Raw genomic sequence first — 27,650 nt, 5'->3', positions numbered from 1 at the left:
AATATTTGGACGGAGGCTTCTAATGGTTCGTCTACCTCTGACCTCTTGGACTTACTGGCAGCAATGGGTTTCCAGCAATTGATTACTGGACCTACACAACTTCACTGTCACGCATTGGACCTCATATTTGCTCCACCTGTCCTGATTGTGGTTAAGGAAGTGTGATAGTTTTGTCCGACTATTCACTTATTCCTTTCAATTTGGAATTAGCATATAACACATTGTTCAGGGGTCAGAGTAAGAAAAAGGACTCCACCAGCCCCTCAGGGCGCTGGGCCAAATTTCTCTGGAAATTGTGGATGACATTCTTCTGGCTGCCTCTCTTCTTCCATCCCAATTGATTCTGTAGCAGATGCTTATGGCAACTCTCAGATGTGGATTACCAAGGCACTTGATATAATTTTACCTTAAAAAAAAAAATGGGGCTCCGCATCAAAGTTCTTCTGCTCCTTGGTTTAGTAACAAACTGCGAGCTGCTACACGCCACTGTAAGAAATTTTAAAGAATATGGAGCTCAAATTATTCGATGGAGCAGCAAATTGATTATAAGTGGCTTTGACGAGGTAAGAAACTGAAAAGTTAGAATATTTTGCAAAATATATTGTCTGCCTCTAATCCGAGTTGGACCATCTTTTCCATTACATGCCCTTTGTCTAGCCCTTCTTGCTTACTGCCTCAGGTTACTCCTACTGAATCACTGACTTGGCAGTCTGTTTTGTAGAACCAAATTTGTATTCATTTCCTTTAGGGACACACAAGTAATTGAGAAGGAATTAAAGGAAAAACCAGCATAGCAATTGCCACTTCCATCCCGACCATAGGCCATCCCCTACCCAAAAAATATATAAACCCACAAAAGGACATATATAAACCTTCCCACATAAAAGGACACAGTGTTCCATCTATTTACCCCATATGCACTCATGTTTGCAAGGATATCCTCGGGCCACATAAATGGGTTCTTCTAGTGTGGCACACTGGTCCTCTCCCCTCCTCCACCCAGTCAGTGTTGGTGTAGTGGCCCCTTTCCAGTTTCGGGCTGTGTCTTTTTTTGCTACTATTGTGGCCATTCCAATAAAGTATCTCTCCCCCTCCCTCACACCCTTCCCCCAGTATTGCAGAGGATGTCGTCCAAGATACCTAATAGGGCTTTCTAGGTGTCCGTGTAAGTGTATATCCCACAACCGATGAAAGAGTGGATGGAGGCTATACATTCCCAATAAAGGATGATCAGAGGACAGGACTAAGTCATATGGAAAAAATATTGCATCTGGGCAGGGGCATCAGAAGTAGGTCATGGATGATCGCCCCCCGCCTTCCATAACTGCCAAGGGGGTTATGTATGTGCAATGGAAATAGTGCATCTGAACCAGCCTGTGATGGGAAGATATTGCTATCTAGTGGGGAGCTATACAGACTGGTTGCAGATCCATATCCTCTAGGGTGCCAATCCAGGCCTCCCATTTACTTCTCAAGGGTGTGAGGGCATCCGGAGCATTAATCAAGGTGCAGTGAATATGTGAGATTCCCCACTTCCCCAGTTTGCCAATCAGTAGTTGAGCTGCCAGTGGGCTATGTTCCTGCAGGGCAGGGAGGTCAGACAATTCCTATGTTTGAGGAGAGAATGGCTAAGTTGTGGATATTTATGGTATTGTGTCCTGTTGAGGTCAAACTGTGCCTGATATCTTGCAAGGATTTAATGTGGCTCCCCTTCCAGATACCCCAAATGGTTGTGATACCAATCTTGTCCCACTCCTGAAAGTCATGATGACTGGAGGGATGAGTGAGATAGTAGCCTGCCATAATGAGGTCTGTTGTGTGAGCTTATTGTGCCAGAACGTTGAGAGCTGTCTTCCAAGTCTGAAATACTACCCTTGTTGCCTCTCGAAGTTGCTTGGAGAACAGGTCCCCATACAACAGGCCCATAATTTTATCCATGCACAACAAGGCGAGCTCTGCTCGATGTAAAGGGTCATCCCACTCACCAGTCAGCAAATTACTAACCACGAGTTGTGTAGGAAAATGGCTCCCTGTTGCAGTTATCCTCCAATATTTGCCTGATATTGATGCTGACTTGACTGAGAAGTGTGCTGGGACCCTGCTAACCAGGCCCCGCACCAGTGTTCTTTCACTTAAAAATGTACCATTGTTCCACAATTGCTACATCCCTGGCACACAGATAAGTCCCTTGTAAAAGGTACCAGCGGTACCAAGGGCCCTATGACCAAGGAAGGTCCGTAAGGGCTGCAGCACATGTTGTGCCACCCTAAGGGACCCCTCACCTAGCACATGCACACTGCCATTGTAGATTGTGTGTGTTGGTGGGGAGAAAAAGGCAAAGTCGACATGGCATCCCCCTCAGGATGCCATGCACACAAAATGCTGCCTGTGGCATAGATAAGTCACCCCTTCAGCAGGCCTTACAGCTCTAGGGCAGGGTACACTATAAAACAGGTGAGGGCATAGCTGCATGAGCAATATGCCCCTACAGTGTCTAAGTTTATTCGTAGACATTGTAAGTACAGTGTGGCCATATTAAGTATATGGTCTGGGAGTTTGTCAAAACGAACTCCAGAGCTCCATAATGGCCACACTGAATACTGGGAAGTTTGGTATCAAACTGCTCAGAATAATAAACCCACACTGATGCCAGTGTTGGATTTATTACAAAATGCACACAGAGGGCATCTTAGAAGATGCCCCCTGTATTTTACCCAATACTTCAGTGCAGAACTGACTGGTCTGTGCCAGCCTGCCACTGAGACGAGTTTCTGCCCCCCTGGGGTGAGAGCCTTTGTGCTGTCTGAGGACAGAAACAAAGCCTGTACTGGGTGGAGGTGCTTCTCACCTCCCCCTTCAGGAACTGTAACACCTGGCGGTGAGCCTCAAAAGGCTCATGCTTTTAGTTACAGCACCCCAGGGCATCTCAGCTAGTGGAGATGCCCGACCCTCCTGCCACTGCCCCCACTTTTGGCGGCAGGGCTGAAGGAGATCATGAGAAAAACAAGGAGGAGTCACCCACCAGTCAGGACATCCCCTAAGGTGTCCTGAGCTGAGGTGACCCCTGCCGGTAGAAATCCTCCATCTTGAGTTTGGAGGAGTCCCCCAATAGGATTAGGGATGTGCCCCCCCCCCCCCTCAGGGAGGAGGCACAAAGAGGGTGTAGCCATTGCTACTGCCCTCCTGACCTAAACACACCCCTAAATGCTGTATTTAGGGGCACCCCAGAACCCAGGAAATTAGATTCCTCCAACCTGAAACAAGAAGGACTGCTGACCTGAAAGCCCTGCAGAGACAACTGCTTTGGCCCCAGCCCTACTAGCCTGTCTCCTGACTCAAAGAAAACTGCACAGCAACGCATCCAACAGGGACCAGCGACCTCTGAAGCCTCAGAGAACTGCCCTGAAACCCGAAGGACCAAGAAACTCCTGAGAACAGTGGCACTGTTCACCCACAGCAACATCTTTGCAACAAAGAAGCAACTTTCAAAGACCTCACTCTTCCCGCCGGAAGCGTGAGACTTCACCCTCTGCACCCGACGCCCCCGGCTCGAGATCCAGAGAACCAACCCTACAGGGAGGACTCCCAGGCAACTGCGACCTCATGAATAACCCGAGATGACCCCCCCTGGACCCCTACAGCGCCGCATGCAGAGAGAATCCAGAGGCTCCCCCTGACCGCGACTGCCTGTAACAAGGAGCCCGACGCCTGGACCAAGCACTGCACCCGCAGCCCCCAGGACCAGAAGGAACCGAACCTCAGTGCAGGAGTGACTATCAGACGACCCTCTGCCTAGCCCAGTTGGTGGCTGGCCCGAGAAGCCCCCCTGTGTCCTGCCTGCACCCCTAGAGTGACCCCCGGGTCCCTCCGTTGATTTCAATTGAAAACCCAACACCTGCTAAGCACACTGCACCCAGCCGCCCCTGTGCTGCTGAGGGTGTGTTTTGTGAGCTTACTTGTTTGTCCCCCCACCTGTGCTCTACAAAACCACCCTGGTCTGCCCTCCGACGACGCAGGCATTTACCTGTTGGCACCCCTGTTCTCCATAGGCGCCTATGTGTTTTGGGCCCTCCTTTGACCTCTGCACTTGACCGGCCCTGTGTTGCTGGTGTGGTGACTTTGGGGTTCCCTTGAACCCCCAACGGTGGGTTGGCTATGCCCGGGAAACTGAACTTGTAAGTGCTTTACTTACCTCAGAAACTTAACCTTACTTACCTCTCCCAGGAACTGTTGAATTTTGCTCTTTTAAAATAGCTTATTGCCATTTTAACTAAAACTGTGTATGTTACTGCTCTAATTCAAAGTTCCTTATTTACCTATGTGGAGTACCTTGCATTTTATGTATTTACTTCAAATCTTGAATCTTGTGGTTCTAAAATAAATTAAGAAAATATATTTTTCTAAATAAAAACTATTGGCCTGGAGTTAAGTCTTTGAGTGTTTGTTTCTCATTTATTGCCTGTGTGTGTACAACAAATGCTTAACACTAAGCCTACTGCTCGACCACACTACCACAAAATAGAGCATTAGATTTATCTAATTTTGCCACTATCTTACCTCTAAGGGGAACCCTTGGACTCTGTGCACACTATCTCTTACTTTGAGATAGTATATACAGAGCCAACTTCCTGCAAGTAGTTACTGTTGTAGGGACCATTTAGCGCCTTGGTTGGACACCCTTACCTTAATCCAGAACCATGGCCTTTGCCTTTTACACTCATACACATTTAGCAAAGCCTGCTTTTAACTCATTGTTTTTATATGCTAATCATTCGCCTCTTTCTAGGAAGACGGAGCTCACACTGCACATTCTATCAGCTATTGTACAACATGCACTGTGCCTTGTCGAAGGCTGCCATGTACAGTAAATGATATGCCAACTTGTATTGTCAGTCAAGGAGCTAGTACTGTCGACAAGACACATCATTACATCAGGCCTGTTATCTGAACTTTGTATGGATTATTATATAAACAACACATAGGCCTAAGTAGGGTAAAGGGCATTCTGTTCATGACTGTCTTGGGACGTGTACCACACTACAAACAGCTTTGCTGATTCTGGCACTGACTTTTCAGCATCTCTATTGGATTACCATCCAGACTTCAGACAGACCCCTGCTGTTCTACTCAGGTATTGGGTTGGGGTTACTCCCTTAGATCAGGATATGCTGAAGGGTTACAGCCTGTATGCTCTCAGATCTAGACCTAGGGTATCAGCAGGAATCTTTAGAACAGGGGTCTCCAACCTTTTTGCTGTAGTGAGAGCTACTATTGATTAGTGAAAATCATTGTGAGCTACCGAAGGCTAAACAACATGTGCATTATTACCAGACACCCCCAGAGCACACTTCCTTGACTCTAAGCCTAAAGTTCATAAAGCCAGAAGCTATGGTTTGAACAAAAAACTTTGACTAGGGTCACAATGACAGGACTGTCACATGTGTCAGTGAGAGTCTGATCTTTGGGGATATATGAACATGTGTTCATATGAAAAGGATATATGTGTATGGGTAACTGAGAACTAGTGTCATATGTCCTTGTGGCACAGGGCATACCTTTCACCATTTGTGGCACCATTACAAGTATAACACAAACATACAACCATGTTTTAAATGGGAGAAATTTAAAGTGCAAAAATGTTCAGAATATAGAACATTTTTTTGCACTTGAAATTTCTCCCATTTAAAAAAATGATTACATTTTTCAATTATAAGTATTCTACAGTATTCTAATGGCCACTGGCGGCAAGAGGCCTATTGTTTGTTAATGCAACACTTTGAAAAATATTTTGAGAACATTAAAATGAAAAGTTAACTTAATTATATGGTAACTTTTCATTTTCATTTTCTCTGATTTAAAAGCATTGAGAAACATTGGTTTGTACTCACTTCGAAAACTGAGTTGACAAGGACTTTTATTTATTTAAGAGTTAAATACCTCAGTGCTTCAGTTCTTCACCTCTGTGGCCTGGATCATAAATCTGACTCCAGCACGGCTCCTTATCAGGCACTGCTATCTGCTGCCTGGTGATATTAATGTAAAGTAAACATAGCCTTCCCTTAACTTAAAAAGGAAAAATGCGACCTTGTGTTTATTTAAAACTGAACTCCTGTCTGTGACCTACTCTGAAGGAGTCTAGGGGCTACTAGTAGCTTGCGATCGACTGGTTGGAGACAGTTGCTCTAGACCTTTTAGAATTGCACAAAATGGTGGGGTTGTTCATTTACTTCACGTTCACTGTATTGTTTATTACTGTGCTCTGTTTCATCTGCCTTATTATCGCAGTCCATGCTTTTTACACTAGGATGCAACTGTTTCAATAAATGCATTGAAATCTAGTTTGCATCTTGTGTCCTGCCTTGGCACGTGTGAGTAACAGTGAAAGAAGTATGATCTGTTTTCATGACTTCCCTGAGGTGTCTGAGTGTCAGGTTTAGGTTGCCACAAATCACCTCTCCCCTTACTGGGGTGAGGGAGACACTGCTTGCTAGCCAGGAGTTAGGCTGACAGCTTCTAAGCGGTGTGGGGTTGACTGTGACTCCCACACTTGGTGGTGCTACCGCCCTTAACATGCTGTCATATTACCAAAATAGAAATGCATGACATGACTTGGCTTAGTAGTAGAGTTGGAGATCAACCATTGGCCTTCCGCCATCATATACAAAGAGCCTGCACTTAGACAAGGCCACACTGGATGGTTTGCCAGCCCAAAGAAAGTTGCAGACCATGGAAGTAAGGTGTCTGAACCACTGATCAGGAATTGGCAGTGGGATGTTTTGAAGGATATAAAGATATCACAAGAGAACCGTCATTTTGAAGAAGGCTACCCAGCCCAGTATATTCGGAGGGAGGGAGGGCCACAGCTGTAGTCAGCCTTCGTCCGGGAAAGGAGGGGTGTCAAGTTAAGACTCCAGGTCAGCTCCGGAAGGAGGGCTAAGTGATTGCCTAGATATATGAAACTCAGGACCTTATTTAGATCTCAGTGGAGGGGAATACTCCATCACAAACATGACGGATATCCCATCTGCCATATTACAGTCCCTGTGTATCCTATGGGGATCGTAATACGACAGACGGGATATCCGTCATGTTTGTGACAGAGTAATCCCCCTGCCGAGATCTAAATCAGATCCTCAGTTGTTTCATGGTTATGGAGAATTGCCATCTCACGGTCTTGTTGTCTCCGTGTGATTGGGACCAGTAAGGACTTAGAGTGATTCAAGTTGAGGCCTGAAACCTTTTCATAGAGTGGTAGATTGAGAAGGTATCAAGAGCTGGACAACCGAGGTTCGGCCAGATACAGGAGGGCATTCTCTGAATGTAATGCAATTCAGTCCTCCGCACATTTCTCCCAATGGCGTTTATGCATCTGGGCATCACCTCGTATCACTCAGGGAAGTTTTTCAATAGTGAGAGCAAATAAGATGGCCGGTTGTGGGCACCCCTGTCTAGTCCCCATACAAACAGGGAAGGATTTGGAGAGCACTCTATTTATTAACACTCAGGCTGTGGAATGGGAATAGAGGAGGTCAGTGTTTGCTCGAATCCATGAGCTAAAGCCTATCTTGAGCAGAACTGTGCATGAAGCCCCAATTCACTGAGGCAAAGGCCTTCTCAAAATCAAGGATCAGGAGTGCACAAGGCCCCAGTGTGTCACATGCCTGGGCTAAGTCCACCTGCAATCAGCATATGCAGTGTCAGATTCTCCAGTATGGCGTGAACACACATTGGTCAGGGTGGACCAGTGTACAAATCACCGGGTCGGGTCGGGATGCATTGATCTTCCCAAATATCTTCATTTTTGGTTTCTAAGAGATGTGGGCCTATATGAGCCGCAGCATTGCGAGGGCTGATTGGATTTGGCAATCAGCACTATCTTAGCCGCGTCGAGTTCTGATAGGAAGCATCCCACCCGGACCCTCTGTACATACATATTGAGTAAGTGGAGGGGAGAAGGTCCCAGATCTTACAATAGTATTCCAGGGGGTATCAGTCTGGCCCTGGGGTTTTCCTAGGTTGGAGCTCAGTTATGGCAGCTTGTATTTCCTCCACGGTGATGGACACAACAAGGTCCTCCCAGTCTCAAAGGGAGAGTTGAGGGAGCGGTAGGAGGACAGGCTTCATATAACGCCTGTTAGTACTCGGCGAACACCGCCACTACCTCCTCCATGTCAGTGTAGGACCCCAACCTGATTGAGAATCCCTGGAATAGCCCTGGTGGCCGCCCCTTTCGTGGTCAACGAGTAAAGTAGTTTACCTGATTTGTCTCCCAGTTCATAGTCCCGTTGGACCGCGGCCCTTCAGCAATGTCTGGCTTCCTCTAGGGCAGTGTGTTTAAGGGCAGAATTGGTGATTTCAAATTGGCATCTAAGGGTGTCCAAAGAATTGAGCTCAGGCAGCCATTACAGCACAATTATTCAGTGCTCCGGGTCAAGCATATATTGCTGTTTGTCTTTCTCGAGACACCTGACATATCCTTTAGCTATTCCTTGCATTGTAGCCTTCCTAGCAGCCCAAAGTGTACTTGCAGAGGCTACGGACCCAGTGTTAGCTGCAAAACGGGCCTGTAGTTATGTGTCTGGAAATTTTATGCATTTCCCTTCCTGGAGAAAGTGGCTGGATTTCCCCCTAGGGAGAATGTCTAGCCGGGTGACCTGTAGCACATCAGCCGCTGGTAGGAAGAAAAAATCTATATGCAAGTGTGTCTTATGAGCTGCCAACATGTGTATTAGTTCTTCATCGTGGTTGCCATATCTGCCAGAGGTCACAAAACCCCAGGGAGTCCATCCACTCCTATAGTTGTCTTACTTGCGTGTCACAGTGTGCTGTGGGGGTGCCATTAGTGTCCAATAGTGTTAGTTTCTGGAGGGATATTTGCTGTTTCCGATTGAGGTTTGGCAAACTCTTTTTTACCACGACAAAGAGCTCTTTAGTGTTGTGAGCGGTGGCACTGATATGGTCCTGCAAAGGTGGCTTTCCTGGTGGTTCTGATGAGGTGGTGGAGGGATTTGATGGCAGCTTTGAAGGCTTCAAAGTCTTCCGGTGACTTGCTGTCTCTCCATCTTTTCTCTAACCGTCTGCAGGTGTGCCTGGAGTCCTGGAGTGTGTGGGAGAGCCAGCTGGCCTTCTTGAGGTGGTGTTTAGTTGAGGTCTTACAGAGAGGTGCTAGAGTGTTGGTGCATTTAGAGATCCATTGGTGGAAGTTCCGTGCTGAGACATTGGTGTACGTGGTAAAGGGAGGAGGGAGACTTGTTGAGGGTGTTGGTTAACTGTTCCTCTGTGATCTGGTTCCATTTTCTACTTGGGGCACGAAGTGTGCGGAGGTGGATGGTCGGTGTGGTGATGGTAAAATTAATGCAGTGGTGGTCAGTCCAGTGAAGCGTGGAGGTGTTGTCGACGGTGATGTTGCTGGTGGAAAAAATGGCGCTGGTGGAAAAAATGGCGTTGTTGGTGAAGTGACCAGTTGTTTTCGTCCTGTTATGGAGAGGTTCTCGCAGGGAAGCTGTGTTGGTGTTGTTACCGTTGTCAAAGTGGTAGTTGAGGTTGCCGAGGAGGAAGTAATTTGTGGAGGCGAGAGCGTGGGAAGTAATGACGTTGACGATGGAGTAGCTGAAGGCTGGGCAGGGGCTGGGTGGCCTGTAGAAGAGGGTGCTGCGGAAGGTAGAGTTGGGGGTGGTATGCTTCTGGAAATGGAGGTGCTCCATGAGGGTGGAGTGTTCTTCCGCATTGGTTGTTAGGCAGAGGGTGGATTGGTGTATGATGGCCAGACCACCGGCTCTGTACAAAGCCGGGCTGGAGAAACCTAAGCGTGCATGTGTGTTTGGACGGCAGTCTTAGGCCATTCAAACACACATGCGCACGTAGTACACACAATTCCTCATCCACCCCCCACCTTCCGTGGCCCCGCCCCTCCCTTCACATGCTGGCTGAGCTAGCGGCAGAAAAATAAAACGATATTCAAGTATCGGTTTATTTTTCTGCTGCTGGCTCTTAGCTAGTGGAGTGACACTCCTCCGCCATTGCGGAGGAGCTGCCCCTGAAAGTTGGTAGTCGTTGGGGATGGCAGTGGCTGTGTCCGGTGCAGGCGCTGGGTTTGTCCATGTTTCGGTGAGAAAGGCAATGTCCATGCAGGTGGAGTCTAGTAGATTCCAGAGTTCTACAGCTTGTTTGTGGAGGGAGCGCATGTTGAGGAGGATGCAGCTGGTGTCCTCCGGTTTGGTGTTCGATGGAGCAGTGGCAGGAGGGTCCAGGGCTTGGTGTAGGGTGAGGGTGCGGTGGCAATAGAGGCAGGAGAATGGTCCATGGGTGTCTCGGGTGATGCGATATGGCAGGTGGTGGAACATCCTGTGTTCAGTGCGTGGACACTCTCTACGTTGTCAATCAATCAATCAATCAATCATTCGCATTTATAAAGCGCGCTACTCACCCATAAAGGGTCTCAAGGCGCTGGGGGGGGGGTCAGTGCTCGAAGAGCCAGGTCTTGAGCTGCCTTCTGAAGGAGAGGTGGTCAGGTATGGCGCGAAGGTGGCTGGGCAGCGAGTTCCAGGTCTTCGCTGCCAAGAAGGAGAAGGATCTTCCTCCGGCGGTGGCTTTGCGGATGCGGGGTACAGCTGCCAGGGCCTGACCGGCGGAACGTAGAGTGCGCGGGGGGTGTAGAAGGAGACGCGGCTGTTGATCAGTTTGGGTCCGAGGTTGTGGAGGGCTTTGTGTGCGTGGGTCAGGAGTCGGAAGGTAATCCTCTTGTTGATGGGGAGCCAGTGGAGTTTTCTCAGGTGTCCGGAGATGTGGTGGTGGCGAGGGATGTCCAGGATGAGTCTCGCGGCGGCGTTCTGGATTTGTTGGAGTTTTCTCATCAGTTTGTTGGTGATGCCGGCGTACAGGGTGTTCCCGTAGTCCAGGCGACTGGCTACGAGGGCGTGGGTGACGGTCTTCCTGGTGTCGGTGGGGATCCAGCGGAAGATCTTGCGGAGCATGCGGAGGGTGTTGAAGCATGCCGAGGTCACTGCGTTCACCTGCCTGGTCATGGAGAGTGATGAGTCCAAGATGAAGCCGAGGTTGCGTGCGTGGTCGGTGGGTTGGGGAGTGCTGCCTAGGGCGGGGGGCCACCAGGAGTCGTCCCATGCGGTGGGAGTGGGGCCGAGGATGAGGACCTCCGTCTTGTCTGCGTTCAGTTTCAGACGGCTGTCTGTCATCCAGTTCGCCACTTCCTTCATTCCTTCGTGAAGTTTGGTTCGGGCTGCGGTGGGATTGTTAGTGAGGGAAATGATGAGCTGGGTGTCGTCTGCGTATGATATTAGGTTGAGTCCGTGGTTGCGTGCGATGTTTGCCAGGGGGGTCATGTAGACGTTGAAGAGAGTGGGGCTGAGGGAAGATCCTTGGGGTACGCCGCAGATGATTTCCGTGGCTGTCGATCTGAAGGGGGGGAGAGGAAGGAGATGATCCATTCGAGGGCCTTGCCTCTGATGCCGGCGTTGCTGAGGCGTCGTATCAGGGTGCAGTGGCAGATCGTGTCGACGGCTGCAGAGAGGTCCAGTAGTATGAGGGCCACGGTCTCACCCTTGTCGGTCAGGGCTCTGATGTCGTCCGTGGCTGCGATGAGGGCGGTTTCGGTGCTGTGGTTGGCTCTGAAACCGAACTGTGTGGGGTCGAGGGAGTCATGGGTTTCCAGGGCGATGGTGAGTTGCGAGTTGACAATTTTCTCAATCACTTTGGCGGGGAACGGCAGGAGAGAGATGGGTCTGAAGTTTTTGAGATCGGTGGGGTCTGCTGTGGGCTTCTTCAGGAGGGTGTTGAGCTCTGCGTGCTTCCAGCTCTCCGGGAAGGTGGCGGTGGTGAGGGAGGCGTTGATGACGTCTCGAAGGTGTGGTGCTATGATGTCGTCGGCCCTGTTGTAGATGTGGTGCGGGCAGGGATCCGATGGGGAGCCGGAGTGGATCGAATTCATGGCGCGGGTGGTCTCCTCGGTGGTGGTTGGGCTCCAGTTGAGGATGGTGGTGATCTCGTCGGCGGGTTCTGGGGGGGGGTTCGCGTCGGCGGTCGGGAAGCTGTTGTATATGTTGGTGATTTTCTGGTGGAAGAAGGTCGCGAGGGAGTCGCAGAGGTCCTGTGATGGAGGGATGGAGTTGTTTTCTGCGTCCGGGTTGGAGAGCTCTTTGATGATGCCAAAAAGTTCCTTGCTGTTGTGGGCGTTGTTGTCCAGTCTATTCCGGTAGGCGGTTTTTCGTGCGGCGCGGAGGTGTTGGTGATGTTGGCGGGTGGCGTCCTTGAGAGCTGAGAGGTTCTCTTCGGTCTGGTTGAGGCACCACGTCTTCTCTCGGGTGCGGCATTCTTTCTTGGAGTCTTTGAGGTCGGGGGTGAACCATGAGTTTTTCTTGTGGTTGTTGGTGCTGGCTTGAGTCTTCAGGGGGGCCAGGAGGTTTGCACAGTCGGAGAGCCAGTTGGTGAGGTTGTTGGCGGCTTCGTTTGGGTCGGTGGTGCCGGTGGGTTGGTTCTGGGAGAGGGTTGCTGCGATCTGTTCCGTGGTGATACGGTTCCAGTGTCTTCTTGGTGGTTGCTGAGTGTGGTGATGCACGGTGGTCTTCTTGAAGCTGAAGTGGACACAGCTGTGGTCCGACCAGGTGAGTTCGGTGGTGTGGTTGAAGGTGACGTGTCTGCTGGAGGAGAAGATGGGGTCGAGCGTATGTCCGGCGTAGTGGGTGGGGGTGTTGACAAGCTGATTCAGTCCCAGGTTGGCGAGGTTGTCCAGGAGGGCGGTGGTGTTGTTGTCGGTGGGGTTCTCTAGGTGAAAGTTGAGGTCTCCTAGGAGGATGTAGTTGGTGGAGGAGAGTGCGTGAGGGTTGACGAAGTCTGCGATGTCTTCGGTGAACTTGGAGCGAGGTCCTGGTGGTCTGTACATGAGGGTGCCTCTGAGGGTGGTCTTGGGGTCGCTGTGGATCGTGAAGTGGAGATGTTCGGCGTCGGGGAATGAGTTGTCGGTGTCGGTTGTGACTCGGATGGAGTTTTTGTGCGCGATGGCGATGCCTCCTCCGATGCGGTTGGTGCGGTCTCTCCGGATGATTTTATAGCCGTCGGGGATGGCTATGGCGATGTCGGGTGCCGAGGTGGGTTTCATCCAGGTCTCGGTGAGGAAGGCGATGTCCGGGTTCGTAGAGTTGATGAGGTGCCACAGTTCGATGGCGTGCCTGTGGACGGATCGGGTGTTGATCAGGATGCAGTGGAGGTTGTTTCCGGGGGCGTTGTTCTCGGCGGGAGCGGAGTGGGTCCGATGGCAGGAGTAGTGGCAGTTGTTGCAGGTGAAGGATCCGTGGGTCCGTTTCGGGGTGGCGCGGTAGCAGCCCGGCGTGCGGCCGGGGTTGAGGCTGGTGAGGATGGCGGAGTCGTAGGTCAGGCGGGGGGCGGGGTGAGCTGGGAGGCGGGAGGAGGGCGGGTAGGCGGGAAAAGCGGCGAAGGCGGAAAAAAGCGGCGCAGAGAGGCCAAAAGGACGAGGCGGCCTCAAAAAAGCGGGAAAAACGGACGGCGAGGGGGGGGGGGAAAACGGCGAGTGGGACAGAAGGCACAGTCTTACAGGGGTACAGAAGGCAATAAACGGGGGGGGGCGCAATCATACGAGGATACAAAATGCAAAAAGGGGGAGAGGGGAGCACAAGCACGCAAGGATACAGGAAGCAAAAGGGGGGGGCGCGATCACACTGGGGTACAGAATGCAAACAGGGGATCACAAGCACACAGGATACAGAAGGCAGAGGGGGTAACAGGCGGATCAGCAAGCAGAAGGAGGAGAAGGCAACACACAAGAGCTGGTGGCGCTGCGGGGACAGGGGAGCGACCTACCCTGAGGTCAAGGGTCACCCCTCCTTTAGGATTTGAAGTTGTAATGCACCAAGTTCCAAAGCACTACCAGCAGTTCTTTGGGAGGCCTGGGTTTCACCGGGAGCAGGGTGTGGGTGAGGGTGTAGCAGGGTCCTGGTGCAGTGGGGATCCGGAATGGACTCTCACTGTTGGTGCAGGGTGGCTGGTTCCCTGGGGGTTGGTGCTGCACGGCTCCGGTTGGTCCTGGTGTCTTCACACTTGCTGGGGAGACAGATCTGATCCTCCAGTGCACAAGTACCTTCTCCTGACTGTCTGTGGTGTCGGTTAGACATGGGGAGCTGCAAAGCGGTGGACCGGACTCTGCTTGTCGGTGCCAGCGGTCTGCAGGGAAGTAGCTCCTTTACTACAGGGGAGACTGGTGGTGATTTTTGAAGTGATTGCAGGCTACCTAAGGCTTTGGTAGTTCTCTAGCTTGTAGGACACAGCACTCTGTTGCACGCAGGCCGGGTTTTGTTCCAAACGTTCTCAGCTCTTCTGCTGTTCTCGCCAGGCAGTGACTCTTCTTCATCCTTCTTCTTTTTATCAATCAAATCTGAGCTCTTGGGTTCTGGGGTGCCACCTAAATACTCAATTTAGGGGTGTTAAGGGGAGTGACAGGTAGCAACCAATGGGTTGCCTACCTTTAGATTGTCTCCACCCTCGATATGACCACTTCCACTGGGAAGTGGGCACCACCCTGACCCTAGAATGCTAATTCTGTCCAAAACAAGATGGAGAAATCTGAAAAGTGGTGTCCACATCAGGTAGTCCACCCTAGGGGTGGGTCTGGCTTGATGTGGGCACACCTCCTAATCTTACTAATTTTACCGCCTGTCTTGTCGCCAAGAAATGGGGTCAGGACAGGGGGGTGATCATCTCCACCATCTGAAGAGACCTTGGTCGCATAGCAAAGGCAACTTGCCTTTGAGGCTTTCCTGCCCTTGAATGCACATCCTGCATGGAGGAGGTGTCAACAACTCCACCCAGAGCAGGCTTTGCTCCTGGTCTTGAATACATAGGCTTTCACCTCAAGAGGTCACAAACGTGTCTATGGTGGCTGAACTGGTTGAGACCAGTCAGTCAACACAATAGCAGTTGGTAGGTTTTTCAGGGGTGCATGTATTAATAAATGCATCACTGGATCTAATGAGGGTTTATTAACATGAGATGTTTGATACCAAACATCATTAGTTTCAGTGAAGCAAGCCATCATGTCGCTGGGGAACTTGTGTTGACCAGTGTCGGGCACTTGTATTTAAAATGCCTTCACCGTCCACTTACTATGTCTAGAATCGACATGTGATATAATGCACCTTGACTTAGGGCTGAAAGGCCTTCTGTAGGGGTGACTTGCAAATATCATATACAATGGTGGGAGTCATGGCACGCAAGGATGTGTGCCAAGTTGTGTTTTCACTTTTGTCTGTACCAAGATACTCAGCCTGTGATCGCAGCACTGTGTGTGTTTGGTGAGGGCTCCCTTAGGGTGGCACAATTTATGCTGCACCCCTTTAGGAACTTCTTTAGTGCCCCAGGCCCTAGGTACCAGGGGTACCATTTACTAGGGACTTACCGAGGGTGTTAAAAGTTGTGCCAATTGGGGAATACAGCAGTAGCATTTTGAGAAAGAGATCTGGCACTGGGGATCTGGTTAGCAGGAACCCAGTGCGCTTTCATTCAAAATCACGTCGTACCTGGCAAAACATGGGGGTAACCATGCCAAAAAGGGGCGCTTTCCAACAATGGTGAAGAAAAGAAAACACAATTACATAAAACCATCAGAATAGCACACACAAAATCAAGGAAGAGCAATTGGAAAGGCACCATTATGTTGGAAAGAGGTTAGTTTTCAGCTTCCTATGAAATGTTACATGCTCGTTAGTACATCTTAGAGACTTGGGACGACATTCCAGAACATAGCTGCTGCAACAGAGAAATCATTTCTCCCACAGTTTGAATATCCTGGGAATTGACAACATAAAGTGGCCTCTAGATTTCAGCTATCCTGGATTGATGTACAAACGCAGTTGATTTCTCTGTAACTGAGGTACACTACTGTGCACGATGATGTTTATGATGGTAAGGGCTTTGAAATGGATCTGCTGCACCACCAGTAATGTCTATGCAGGAGGTTTTGAAGATGGTGCTGATAGACAAGGAGAGTTAATGGAGTTCCATCAGGATGGGACTGATGTAACCATATTTCTTGAGACCATAGATGAGACATGCTACTGCATGTAGGATGCCATTAAGGGGTGTCAGTGTAGTCTAGAAAGTCATGAAGCAGGTGTTACCACCATCCTGATGGTGGAGTGTACGAGGGCTTGAGCCACAGTTCTAAAGTCACTTTCAAGAAGAAATGGTTTCACTTTTTTTTTTTTTTTTAAGGAGAGAGCTTGTACCACGCCATTTATTGTTTGTTAGACAATTTATTTTGTTCAAAACTCATGCTTTGTTTAACACACAAATTTGATCACAGACCTCTTCAAATTCTGTAAGCATTGAAATTGCCTCCCATGTAAGTCAACTAGTAGGTTTTCGTAATAAGGCTTTTACCATACATTTATTTTGCATTACTACAATGAAAGGCCTCGTTCATTTCTACAGCTCTCTGACTGAGTTTCTTGCTAGATACCCTGTACCCTAGCATTTAGAAAAATAAAGCAAATAATTCCTAAAGCCATCATAAACTTCAGATTACAGTATTTTCTTCCTCCCTTGCTTTTGCAGAGCCCACACCACTGCGATGGAACAGGAGCCATGTATTTCATAGGCTGTGGCTATAACGCTTTTCCTGTCGGTTCGGAGTATGCTGATTTTCCGCACATGGATGACAAGCAAAAGGAGAGAGAAATCAGAAAGTTTAGATACATTATACACGCTGAACAGAATGCCTTAACATTCAGGTATGGCAGTATTGTTTATCAAGGGATACTGTTGGCTGTTCTTCATTCATTCATTTATTTATTTCTCTCTCTCTCTCTCTCTCACTCACACACACTCACACACACACGCACACACGCACACACGCACACGTTTCTTTAATAGAACAATTTGAATTGCCATCAAATTCTGCTGTATGGTGATTTGAGAATCATGTTGACTTAACGAGGAAGCATTTACAATGTTCTCTATTACGGGGGGTAATGAGGTGATTACTGATCCAGCTATGTCAGGGGAAACCTGGTCCAATTGATAACTGCACGGTTTGGTTGAGGTCTTCATTTTCACCAATCTCCTATCTCGAGGGGACGTTGGCCATCTGATAATTGGTAACGTTTTGTTGAGAGCTATGTTAGATGTACAGAAGATCGTGTTATTAGCAGTTTTTTGTGTGTTTTATGCATCCTATGTTTGAAGATACCTGCTAATTCGTGCAGCTAATGTCATGTAGACGATCAGTTGTTTGGGGTGATTTAGGAGTTTCAACCGTCACAATTAAAAACTGTTTTCTGGTTTGTTTTTTTCAGTATTTATGTATTTGCATTGTTTTACTGTGTTGTTTTTTGCATACCTTTGCATTTTTTACTGTGTTGATTTTGGCATGTCTTTGTATATTTTTACTGTGTTGTTCTTGGCTCGGGTGGGTGTGAAGTGCTTTCTTAATTAGTGTTTTCTTTTTCAGTTGTATATAGCAGGGAATCGCCGCAAATGTGTTGTTGCGCTTTGAGTGAGCATCAGTCACATTGCACAAGGTCGCATCATTTTTGGGCAGGGAAGATAAAGTGATTTGCCCAGTATTACAGGATGTTGCTGTGACGCAAAGACTCGATCTTAGATCCGCAATTCCAAAGTCGGCAGATCTGGCCGCACCATCCTCTACATTAGGTAATCGCAGGTTTTGTCTTTCGGTGTTTAGGTAGATGAACAAGTACCATTCTTTGCTTCTCTTGCTAGATTTAGGTGCAAAAGAGTCAGTGATGACAGATGGAAAAGTTGTAGTGTTCCTGCCACGAAGGGAGCATTTTCCACATTAGGGTTGAAAACTATCGAAGCATTGATCAAAAAATAAATTTGTTAACATTCAGGTTTAGGCTTCAGTGGTACATTGGTAGAACTGACCAATCAATTGCAATAGATTTTCTACTATGCCGTGATAGGTCCAAGTAATAAAGGATCTATCCCAGGCAGCAGTTCCAAATCAACTGTTTACCTTTTTAATGTTGAGGTTCAGCAGCCAGGCTATGTTCTGAAAAATATGGATGCAGGTTCTTTGAGTTTGGATTTGGTGTTCTTTGCTGCTGTACAGCATTTTCCAAATAACTTTTTTTCTTTCTATTTGTAAGACTTGGAATTAGAAAGTGTAATGATGCCGTTACTCTTTGCTTTAATAGCCCTGCTGTGCAGCTTGCCTTTGGCTTGCTAGACTATGAAAGAATTTACCAACAAATGTCTCAGTTTAGCAAATAGTGAAAAGTTCGCATTTTGTGTATAAGTGAGAATCAAAATGCAGGAATGCTTGACTAACAGGCTTTTAGCTTTTGTAGCCATGGCCTGTGCACAACGTTAGTTTACCAAGCAATGAAAGTAACAGCTTCATAAGGATCATCTGATTAGTATGTTTTTAGCTTTTGTTTCTAAGGGTGGTGAAAACTCCTGATTTTATGGTATACTCTGACAATTGTATTTGTGTTGGGGTTATTTTATGATTGTAATGCTAAAATAGAGTAAGAATCTTTGTTTTTTAAACTGTCTATGCTTAATGATTTCAGCTCTCTACTGGAGAGATTTTTTATTAACAAGGTAAAAAAGTATTTCATTTCAGTGATAATAAATTCCAGAACGGATCTCTTACGTGCAGTTGGAGCATTTGCTGTATTAGTCTGGAGAACGAATGGCTTTAACCCCTTCACTGCCAGGCCTTTCCACCCCTAAGGTTGCAAGCCTTTTTTTGGGCTATTAGGGGAAGTTCGCGCTTAGGCCCACATAACATTTTGTGCACATAAACTATCCACGCCAAATTTGCATCCTTTTTTCCCTTCATAGGGATTATAAAGGTACTCAGAGTTTTTGGGTTCCCCTGAGGAGACCAAGAAATTAGCCAAAATATAGCTAAAATTTCGTTTATTCCAGAAAAATGGGGAAAAAGTGCTGCAGAAGAAAGCATTTGTTTTTTTCCCTGAAAATGGCACCAACAAAGGATTTGCAGTGCTTAAAATCACCATCTTCCCAGCTTTCGGGAACAGGCAGACTTGAATCAGAAGACCACATTTTTCAACACAATTTTGGCATTTTACTGAAACACTCCCCATTTTTGCTATTTTTTGTGCTTTCAGCCTCCTTCCAGTTAGTGACAGAAATGGGTGTGAAACCGATGCTGGATCTCAGACAGCTACACATTTCCGAAAAGTAGACAAAATTCCTAATTCAGCAAGGGGTCATTTGTGTAGATCATTCAAGGTTTTCCTATAGAAAGTAACATCTAAAATAAAATCAAGGGGGCATGGCCAAGATGGCGGAGCGCTAAGACGTGTCTGTTAGCGCTCCGCCGCCCCGATCCAGCATAGTGCTTTGCGGCCCACGGTGGGGGGTAGCCTGGAGGCTCCCCCCGTAGTTTGAGGTGCCCCCGGGGGTTTGCCTTGCTCGGCGGCGGCCACGAACGGAGTGTGCTGCTCCTACGAGGGGAGCTGGCCTCGGCCCTGCAGTAGGGGCGGGGCTGCGGAGCGGTGCAGGAGGTGGCCTGGGCCGTGGAACGGGCCTCTGCCAGGCGGCTCCTCTTGGCCGAGGGTCGAGGAGCGGAAGGCCTGGGGATCACCCTGGGCCCCATATCAGGTGGATCGGCCTGTGAAGACCTGGGGCCTGCTGATCTGGGCGCCTGGGGGAGAAGGTGCTCCCTCGTGTGTGGCAGATTGAGGGGGACAGGCAAGGCCTCCTCATACTGGGGCCTTGGAGAGGGCCGTTGGAGCTGCGGGCCCCTGGCAGAAGGTAGGGGAGTAGGGGTTTGGCCTCACCCCATTTTATGAGTCTTTGATGATCGTGGCCCCGCAGTTCTGAGGAAGGGGCCCAAGAGTTGACTGTTGTGGAAGAGGCCGCTGGAGGTTGGACCTGGGCGCGGTCCCGGCCTGGGGGGACCACACTTATCGGCCCCAGACGGAAACTCTGGATTTCCCGAGGCGGAGCAGTGGCGTGGAGTGACCAGACCGGCGTACCATGGCGGCGTCATAGTCGAAGCGTGAGCGCTCGGTGAGGGACATGCTGGCAGGGACGCGCCCGACTTCTGGCACGGCGGCAGAGGACTCACCTGAGACGAGGGCCCCGGAGAGCCGTGGGGAGACGGATCCAGGGGAGCCTTCTCCTGTCACGAAGGGCTTTTTGACCTCCTTGTTTGAGTCGCTTCGGGGAGACATCCAAGAGCTGCGCAGGGACATCTCACAGGAGCTGAAGGAGTTGCGGGGTGAGGTCTCCTCCTTGGGTGAGCGTGTTTCACAGCTAGAAGATAATGAGATCCTGCACGGCGAGGAGGTTGCGGGCCTACAACAGGAGGTGGTCCGTCTCCGAGAGCAGCAGGACCTCCTTCAGATGGCGGTTGAGGACCTGGAAAATCGCTCACGGCGGCAAAATATTTGCATTAGAGGGGCCCAGGCCGGGGTTGAAAAGGAGGACATCGTGGGCTACGTGGTGGACCTGTTTCGCTCCTTGCTTGGTGCGGACGAGACACCGGAGGTGGCCCTGGACCGGGTACATCGAGTAGGGCGCGCTGGAGGGCCTGGAGAACGCCCCCCTGACATCTTAGCCTGTCTCCATACTTATGTCCTTAAAGAAAAGATTCTACAGCGGGCCCGCAATCTCCAGAGTGTACACCTTCGTGGGCATGAACTCCAGCTATTTCATGATCTGTCGGCGCGGACCCTGCAGAGGAGGAGAGAGTTTAGACCGATCATGGATCATTTGCGGGCACACAACATGTCATATTCCTGGGACCACCCGTTCCGACTGGTTTTCCGTTGGGAGGAGCAGGTTCGGCAGGTGAAAACCGTCTTGGAGGCTGGCCGCGTCCTGGGTCTGGAGGACGTTGGCTGTGAGTCGAGCGAGGGAGCGGCTCTGCCGGCGTAGGGCACTCCTCGTTAGCGGAGAAAAGAAAAGAAAAGGAAGCTGCAGCGCCCGACGGCCTCGGAGCTGAGGTTCAAGAGAGAGGCTGCTTTGAACAATGTGGCTGCTGGAACTTCGACCTAGTCTGGTCCCCCGGGGGCGACCAGGTTTGCTACTAGCCGCATCGCTAACAATATATTGACTGTTGAAGCGGTTCGGGCGGCGGAGGCTGTGGACCTGAACACTCGATCTGGTTGGAAATACTGCCCCGTGGAAATCGCACCTTGTGATTGTAGACAATCGAGGACTTCTGTGTTCTATGCACCTGTTGTGATTATCATTTGTTTGTTGTTCTGTTTCCCTGCGGTGTTGGCTTTTTATGGAAATGCTCTCGGGCCTGATTGCTCTAGGTGGGCTAGATGTTAAAGTAGGGGGTAGCCCTCTGCTGTGCCCGTCCCTCTCTGCTGGCTCTCCTCAGTATAGGCTATGATTATTAAATGTTTAAGTTTAAATTTGAGGGGTTCAACAACCCTACTAAGAGACTTGCCATCTTGTCGGCTCTAGAGAGATCAGAGAGTCATGTTTGTCTCTTGCAGGAAACGCACCTTGTCTTGAAAGACACCTACCGTATGCGTTCTAAGTGGTTCCCCAGACAGTTCTGGTCCTCGTTACCATCAAAGCATGCAGGGGTGGCGATACTTCTATCACGTTCATTCCAGGGGGAAGTGATATCAAAACTGCATGAGATCTCAGGGAGGCTTTTGGCCATGAGACTTAGACTGGGAGGCTTTTCCTTCACGATCGCTTCCCTTTATGCACCTAACTCCCAACAAGAACTGTTCCTGAGACAGTCTCTGACTCCGCTGCTCCAATCCCATGACGGTGCTGTCTTGCTGGGGGGCGATTCTAATCTTGTGATGGATTGGGCCCTGGATCGCTCAGGTCAGCGTCACGGGCAGACGGGGTCTCTTTCAGACGCAGGGAGGCAATGGCTCAGCGAGTGTGGTCTAGTGGATGTCTGGAGAAGTGTGCACCCCTCGTTGAGGGACTACTCTTTTTACTCTTCAGCAACCAAAACATACGCTAGGTTGGACCTCTTTCCAGCATCACAGGAGCTTCTCTCTAGGGTTAGAGACGCAGAGATTGAGCCGAGGGCCTTCTCAGATCATGCCCCCATTACAGTCGAGATCCACGTGGACTTGGAGAGGGTTGGTGCATTGGGATGGTGATTTAGGGATTCAATGCTTCAGAACGCTGAGACGGTAGAGGCGATTCGACGATGGGACAGTTAGCGTCGCAACACTGTGGGAGGCACTGAAGGCTGTGGTGAGAGGTGAAGTGATGTCCCTTTCCTCTAGAGATAATAAGGCAAGGAGTAGACTTAGGGGGGACCTAGAACAGCGAGTAAGGGTGCTGGAGCGCTCTCATAAACGTACGGGTGCTCCTAGAATATGGCGAGAGCTCGAGAAGGTGCGGAAACAGGTGAGTAGATTGGATTGGGATAGGGAAGAGTACGCGGTAGCCCACCTTAAACATAAGTACTACGTAGGAAGCAATAAGTGTGGGAAGTTGCTGGCACATAGGTTAAGAGCGCAGCAAGCAGCTTCAATTATAAAAATGGTGCGCTCCCCCTCGGGAATAGAAGCACACTCGAGTGACCAAATAGCGCAGGCCTTCGCAGAATTCTATCGGAATCTATACAGGGCTGAAGAGCCCGGTGCCTTAACCCCAGAATCCTTCTTAGAGGATATAGCAATCACTCCCCTGTCTTTGAAATAGGCAACCGCGCTAGATTTACCTATAAGGGCGAAAGAGGTTATTGGGATACTTTCATTGCCGTTTGCAGTCCAAAGAGGCACCAGACAGGGGTGTCCTCTTTCGCCCCTTCTTTTTGCGCTCTATATGGAGCCTATGGCGCAGAGGCTTCGGGATAATCCTCAGATTAGGGGTGTGAAGTTTGGGGGAGACGAACATCTCATATCACTTTACGCGGACGATGTCATTCTTACTCTGGCGGAGCCGACGTCTTCGCTCCCGGCGCTAATTGGTGTCCTGGAGGAATTTGGGCAAGTCTCGGGGTTCCGAATGAATATGCTTAAATCGCAGGCTATGAGCAAGTTTATTAGCGCAGAACAGGAGCGGGACCTGAAGGCCTGATTCCGCTTCACGTGGTCCTCCACGGGGCTCCCATATTTGGGGATCGAGTTGGGATCCACAGTCGCTCGCACAGTGACGGTGAATTATGCGAATCTGACTCAGGAGGTCCACCGAGACTTAGAGGCGTGGGGGAAACTTAAATTGTCCTGGTTGGGCAGGGTCGCGGCAGTGAAGATGACCATTCTACCACGCATATTGTATCTGTTTCAGGCGCTCCCGTTGGAGCCCCCGCCGCGGACGATAGCGACCCTCCAATCGGCAGTGCTAAGATTTATATGGGAAGGGAGGACGGCGCGGTTATCGTGGCAGATCCTGTACCGCCCCAAGAGAGAAGGGGGACTGGCGGTCCCCTGACTTCTTCGATATTTCCAAGCTGCTCAGTTGCGTTTCCTCTTGGAATGGAGCCTCCCGTCCTCCGAGAAGCATTGGTGTTTTATGGACCAAGCAGTAGCGGGCTCTCATATATGAAAGGAACCTTGGCTTAAGCGCCGTCACAGAGCACAGGGTTTGTATATATCTCCGGTCACGGGGATTTCGATGAGAGTGTGGGATCAGGTGGCCGCCGCAGCGGGCTTGACGACATTTCCGTCTCCAATGACCCCTCTGGGCGCGAACCCCGACTTTGGCCCGGGCTTACAGTCTGAAACATTGCGTCGGTGGTACGAGGGGGGCTGTAAGAGGGTGGGTTTTTTATTTGATGAGCAGGGGGTCATCCCTTTTGACCGGATGAGGGAGCTATACGGCCTAACCGAAGCTGACAGGATGATGTACTATCAAATAAGACACTGGGCCCTGCTTCCGGCCAACAGGTCATTAATAGATAGGCCATTAACACCGTTTGAAAAATGGACTCTAATGAAAAAGGATGACAAGCATGTGGTTTCTGAGCTCTATGTCCTTCTACGGGGCGCGGTTCGCCCGACCAAGACTAAGGGGCAGCTGAGAGGGGAGAGGGAACTCGAAAGAGAGTTATTGGAAGACGAGTGGGAGAGTGTCTTCTACAGGGCGCATCACACAGCTTACCACTCAGCAGGTACTGAGACAGCCTATAAAGTGGCCTCCTCCTGGTACTATACCCCAAGTAGGATTCACGCCTGGGATCCTGATAAATCTAGTCTCTGCTGGAGGGGTTGTGGGGGCGGGGGTACACTCGTGCATTTATTATGGCACTTTCCCAAATTATATAGGTATTGGAAGGATATACTAGACACGGTGGACTGGGCTTTTGATACTCAGATCCCTAGATTCCCTGCATATGTTTTGCTGGGCATTCCCAATTCTCTGACATTGCCCCTGAGATCATTGAGAGGTCGACAGATGGCTCTAGCCTTGAATGCAGCAGTTCAGTTGTTGTTATCTCACTGGGGGTCAGAGAGAATCCCGACAACAGTCTCGTGGCTGCACAGACTTTGGTTTATCCTTGCTATGGAAAAGCTCAGCCTGACATCTCAACAGCGAGCTGAGGACTTTAGGGATCTCTGGCAACCATTTTTGAGTATTTTGTCCGAAGAGTTCGCAGAGCTGACATGCCCAGTTTATTTGAGGGTTTTGAACCTGATCTGATTGTAAGGGACGGCACTTGTAAAGAGATATGTTTATATTATTACTTCCACCGGGTATCAGAGCCTGGGAGGGTATGATCATGGAATGGCTATCTGGCAGCGGGGAAACGTAGTTGCATTAATTACTAACTTTATTTTCTATTGTTTCGCTTTATGCAAGATGTTACTGAGTCTTCTCGCAATATAGTATTGTATTGCATATGCGATGTTTGAAATTGAAAATTGAAAACTAATAAACAGATTTGATCCATAAAATAAAATAAATATTTAAATTGAGGTGAAAAAAAGAGCCATTTCTGTCCACATTTTCTTCTATAACTTTTTCGAGCCATGGCAGATTTTTGAAAGCAATATACTGTTACGTCTGCTGGACTCTTCTGGTTGCAGGGATATATAGGGCTTGTAGGTTCATCAAGAACCTTAGGTACCCAGAGCTAATAAAGGAGCTTCACCTTGTAATGGGTTTTCACTGTATACCAGGTATACAGCAATTAATTTGGTGAAATATAAAGAGTGAAAAATAGGTATCAAGGAAACCTTTGTATTTCCAAAATGGGCACAAGATAAGGTGTTGAGAAGCAGTGGTAATTTGCACATCCCTTAATTCCCGCGACCCCTTACTAGCATGTGAATTACAGGGCATTTCTCAAATAGACTTCTTTTTCACATACTGTCGTACATTTGGAAGGACAAAACATGTAGAGAAAGACAAGGGGCAATAACACTTGTTCTTCTATTCTGTGTTCCCCCAAGTCTCCCAATAAAAATGGTACCTCACTAGTGTGGGTAGGCCTAGTGCAGCAACAGCAAACACAACATGGACACATTATTACATTTTTAAATTGAAATCAGATATGTTTTTTTGGAAAGTGCCTAGCTGTGGATTTTGGCCCCTAGCTCATCCGGCACCTAAGGAAACCTAGAAAACCTGTGCATTTTTAAAATCTAGACACCAAGGGGAATCAAGGATGGGGTGACTTGTGGGGCTCTCATCAGGTTCTGTTACCCAGAATCCTTTGCAAACCTCACAATTTGGCAAATAAACACTTTTTCCTCACTTTTCGGTGATGGAATGTTCTGGAATCAGAGCGGAACCACAAACTTCCTTCCACCCAGCATTTTCCCAAGTCTCCTGATAAAAATGGTACCTCACTTGTGTGGGTAGGCCTAGTGCCTGCGACAGGAAATGCCCCATAACACTATGTGGACACATCACATTTTCCCAAAGAAATTTGACCTGTTTTTTGCAAAGTGCCTGGACTTTGGCTTCTAGCTCTGCCAGCACCTAGCAAAATCTACCAAACATGTGCATTTTTTAAAACTAGACACCTAGGGGAACCCAGTATGGGGTAACTTGTGGCAGTCTCACCAGGTTCTGTTACCCAGAATCCTGTGCAACCCCTAAATATTTGGCAAAAAAACACTTTTTCCTCATATTTCAGTGATGGAAAGTTCTTGAATCTGAGAGGAGCCGCAAATGTCTTTCCATCCCGCATTCTCCCAAGTCTCCCGATAAAAATGGTACCTCACTTGTAGGGGTAGGCCTAGTGCCCGTGACAGGGAAGGGTCCAAAACACAAAATGGACACATCAAATGTTTCTTATGAAAACTGACCCTTTTTTTTGCAAAGTGCCTAGCTGTGGATTTTGGCCTCTAGCTCATCCGGCACCTAGGGAAACCTAGCAAACCTGGGCATTTCTGAAAACTAGACACCTAGGGGAACCCAGGATGAGGTAACTTGTTGCGCTCTCACCAGGTTCTGTTACCCAGAATCCTTTGCAAACCTCAACATTTGGCAAAAAACACTTTTTCCTGACATTAGGGTCCCGGAGAGTTCTGGAATCTGAGGGGAGCCACAAACTTCCTTCCATTCAGCATTCCCCCACATCTCCTGATAAAAATGGTAATTCACTTGTGTGGCTAGGTCTAGTGCCCGCAACAGGAAATGCCCCAAAACACTACGTGGACACATCAAAATGATCAATTACAAAACTACCTTTTTTTTGCAGGGCAGGGGGTACCTGCGTTTCTGGTCCTAGGCTCAGCAGCCATGTAGGGAAACCTACCAAACCCAGACATTTCTGAAAACTACACACCCGAGGGAGTCCAGGGAGGTATGACTTGCGTTAATCCCCCAGTGTTTTCTTACCCAGAATCCTCAGAAAACCTCAAATTTAGCTAAAAAAATCAAAGTTTCCCCACATTTCTGTGTGGGATCAGCACACCGGCACAAATATCCTACCACCCAATGTTCCCCCCAGTCACCCGGTATAAATGATACCTCACTTGTGTAGGTGGGCCAAGTTCCTGTGACGGGAAAGAGCCAAAAACATGTAGAAATTGAGGGTGAACCAAAACGGGTTCAAAAGGGCACTTTGAAAAAAATGTTTTTTTGGCTGACAAGTGGGGCAGAATGTTTATTGTTATAGATGCAACAATGCTGGGTGGTAGGAATTTTGTGGGGGCCTGCCGATTCTGGAAGGGCCCATCACAAAACAGTAGAAAAAATGTGTGATTTCAAGCAAAGTTGGAGGTTTGAAGGGCATTGTAGGTAAGGAAATGGTGCCGGGTGCATCTCAAGCACACTACCCTGGTCTCACTCAGATGTTCAGTTTTCAAAAAGTGTAGCCCTCACCATTCCAAGTGGGACGGTTTTGAGAGTTAGCCAAGCCCTCATGGCCCAAATGTAAACTCAAAACCCAAAATAATCAAATGTCCTCTTGCTTGCCGTTGGGATAAGATCTTTCAGTGTGTGGGGGAGAGCTGAAAGACTGTTGCCCCCTTCAGTTGGGGTAGGGGCATAACCATGCTCATTCTAGTTGGTAGCCACCACTGCGCTATTTTTTTGTTTTTGTTTTTTAATTCCCTGTTATCTAGTAGGCTTTCTGCCCCTCTGGGTTGGGAGTATGGCCATACCCCCACCCTCCTTTTTTAAAAGAAAATTCTTCCCTTGTGTCTGGGGGGCTGCGGCAGATGGGCCTTACAAAAATAGTCAGATATGCCACCAAGGGGGGGCAGAAATGGCCAACAGTAATGTGCCCCCATGGGGAGCGA

The 27,650-nt window shown here is 49.0% G+C and overlaps 1 protein-coding gene across 1 annotated transcript in view; it reads left to right on the top strand.

Moving 5' to 3' along the window:
* The window catches only part of CDADC1 (cytidine and dCMP deaminase domain containing 1), a 403,840-nt gene that overhangs the window by 294,000 nt on the left and 82,190 nt on the right, over nucleotides 1–27,650 (top strand). The window contains exon 6 of the mRNA XM_069205373.1: nucleotides 16,579–16,754. Coding sequence (XP_069061474.1) covers nucleotides 16,579–16,754 — 176 coding nt within the window. The remainder of the gene's footprint in view (nucleotides 1–16,578; nucleotides 16,755–27,650) is intronic.

Source organism: Pleurodeles waltl, chromosome 8, assembly GCF_031143425.1.
Source record: "Pleurodeles waltl isolate 20211129_DDA chromosome 8, aPleWal1.hap1.20221129, whole genome shotgun sequence".
NCBI lineage: Eukaryota > Metazoa > Chordata > Amphibia > Caudata > Salamandridae > Pleurodeles > Pleurodeles waltl.
Note: the sequence above shows the minus strand (reverse complement) of the source record. Positions and strands in the feature narration are given on the sequence as shown.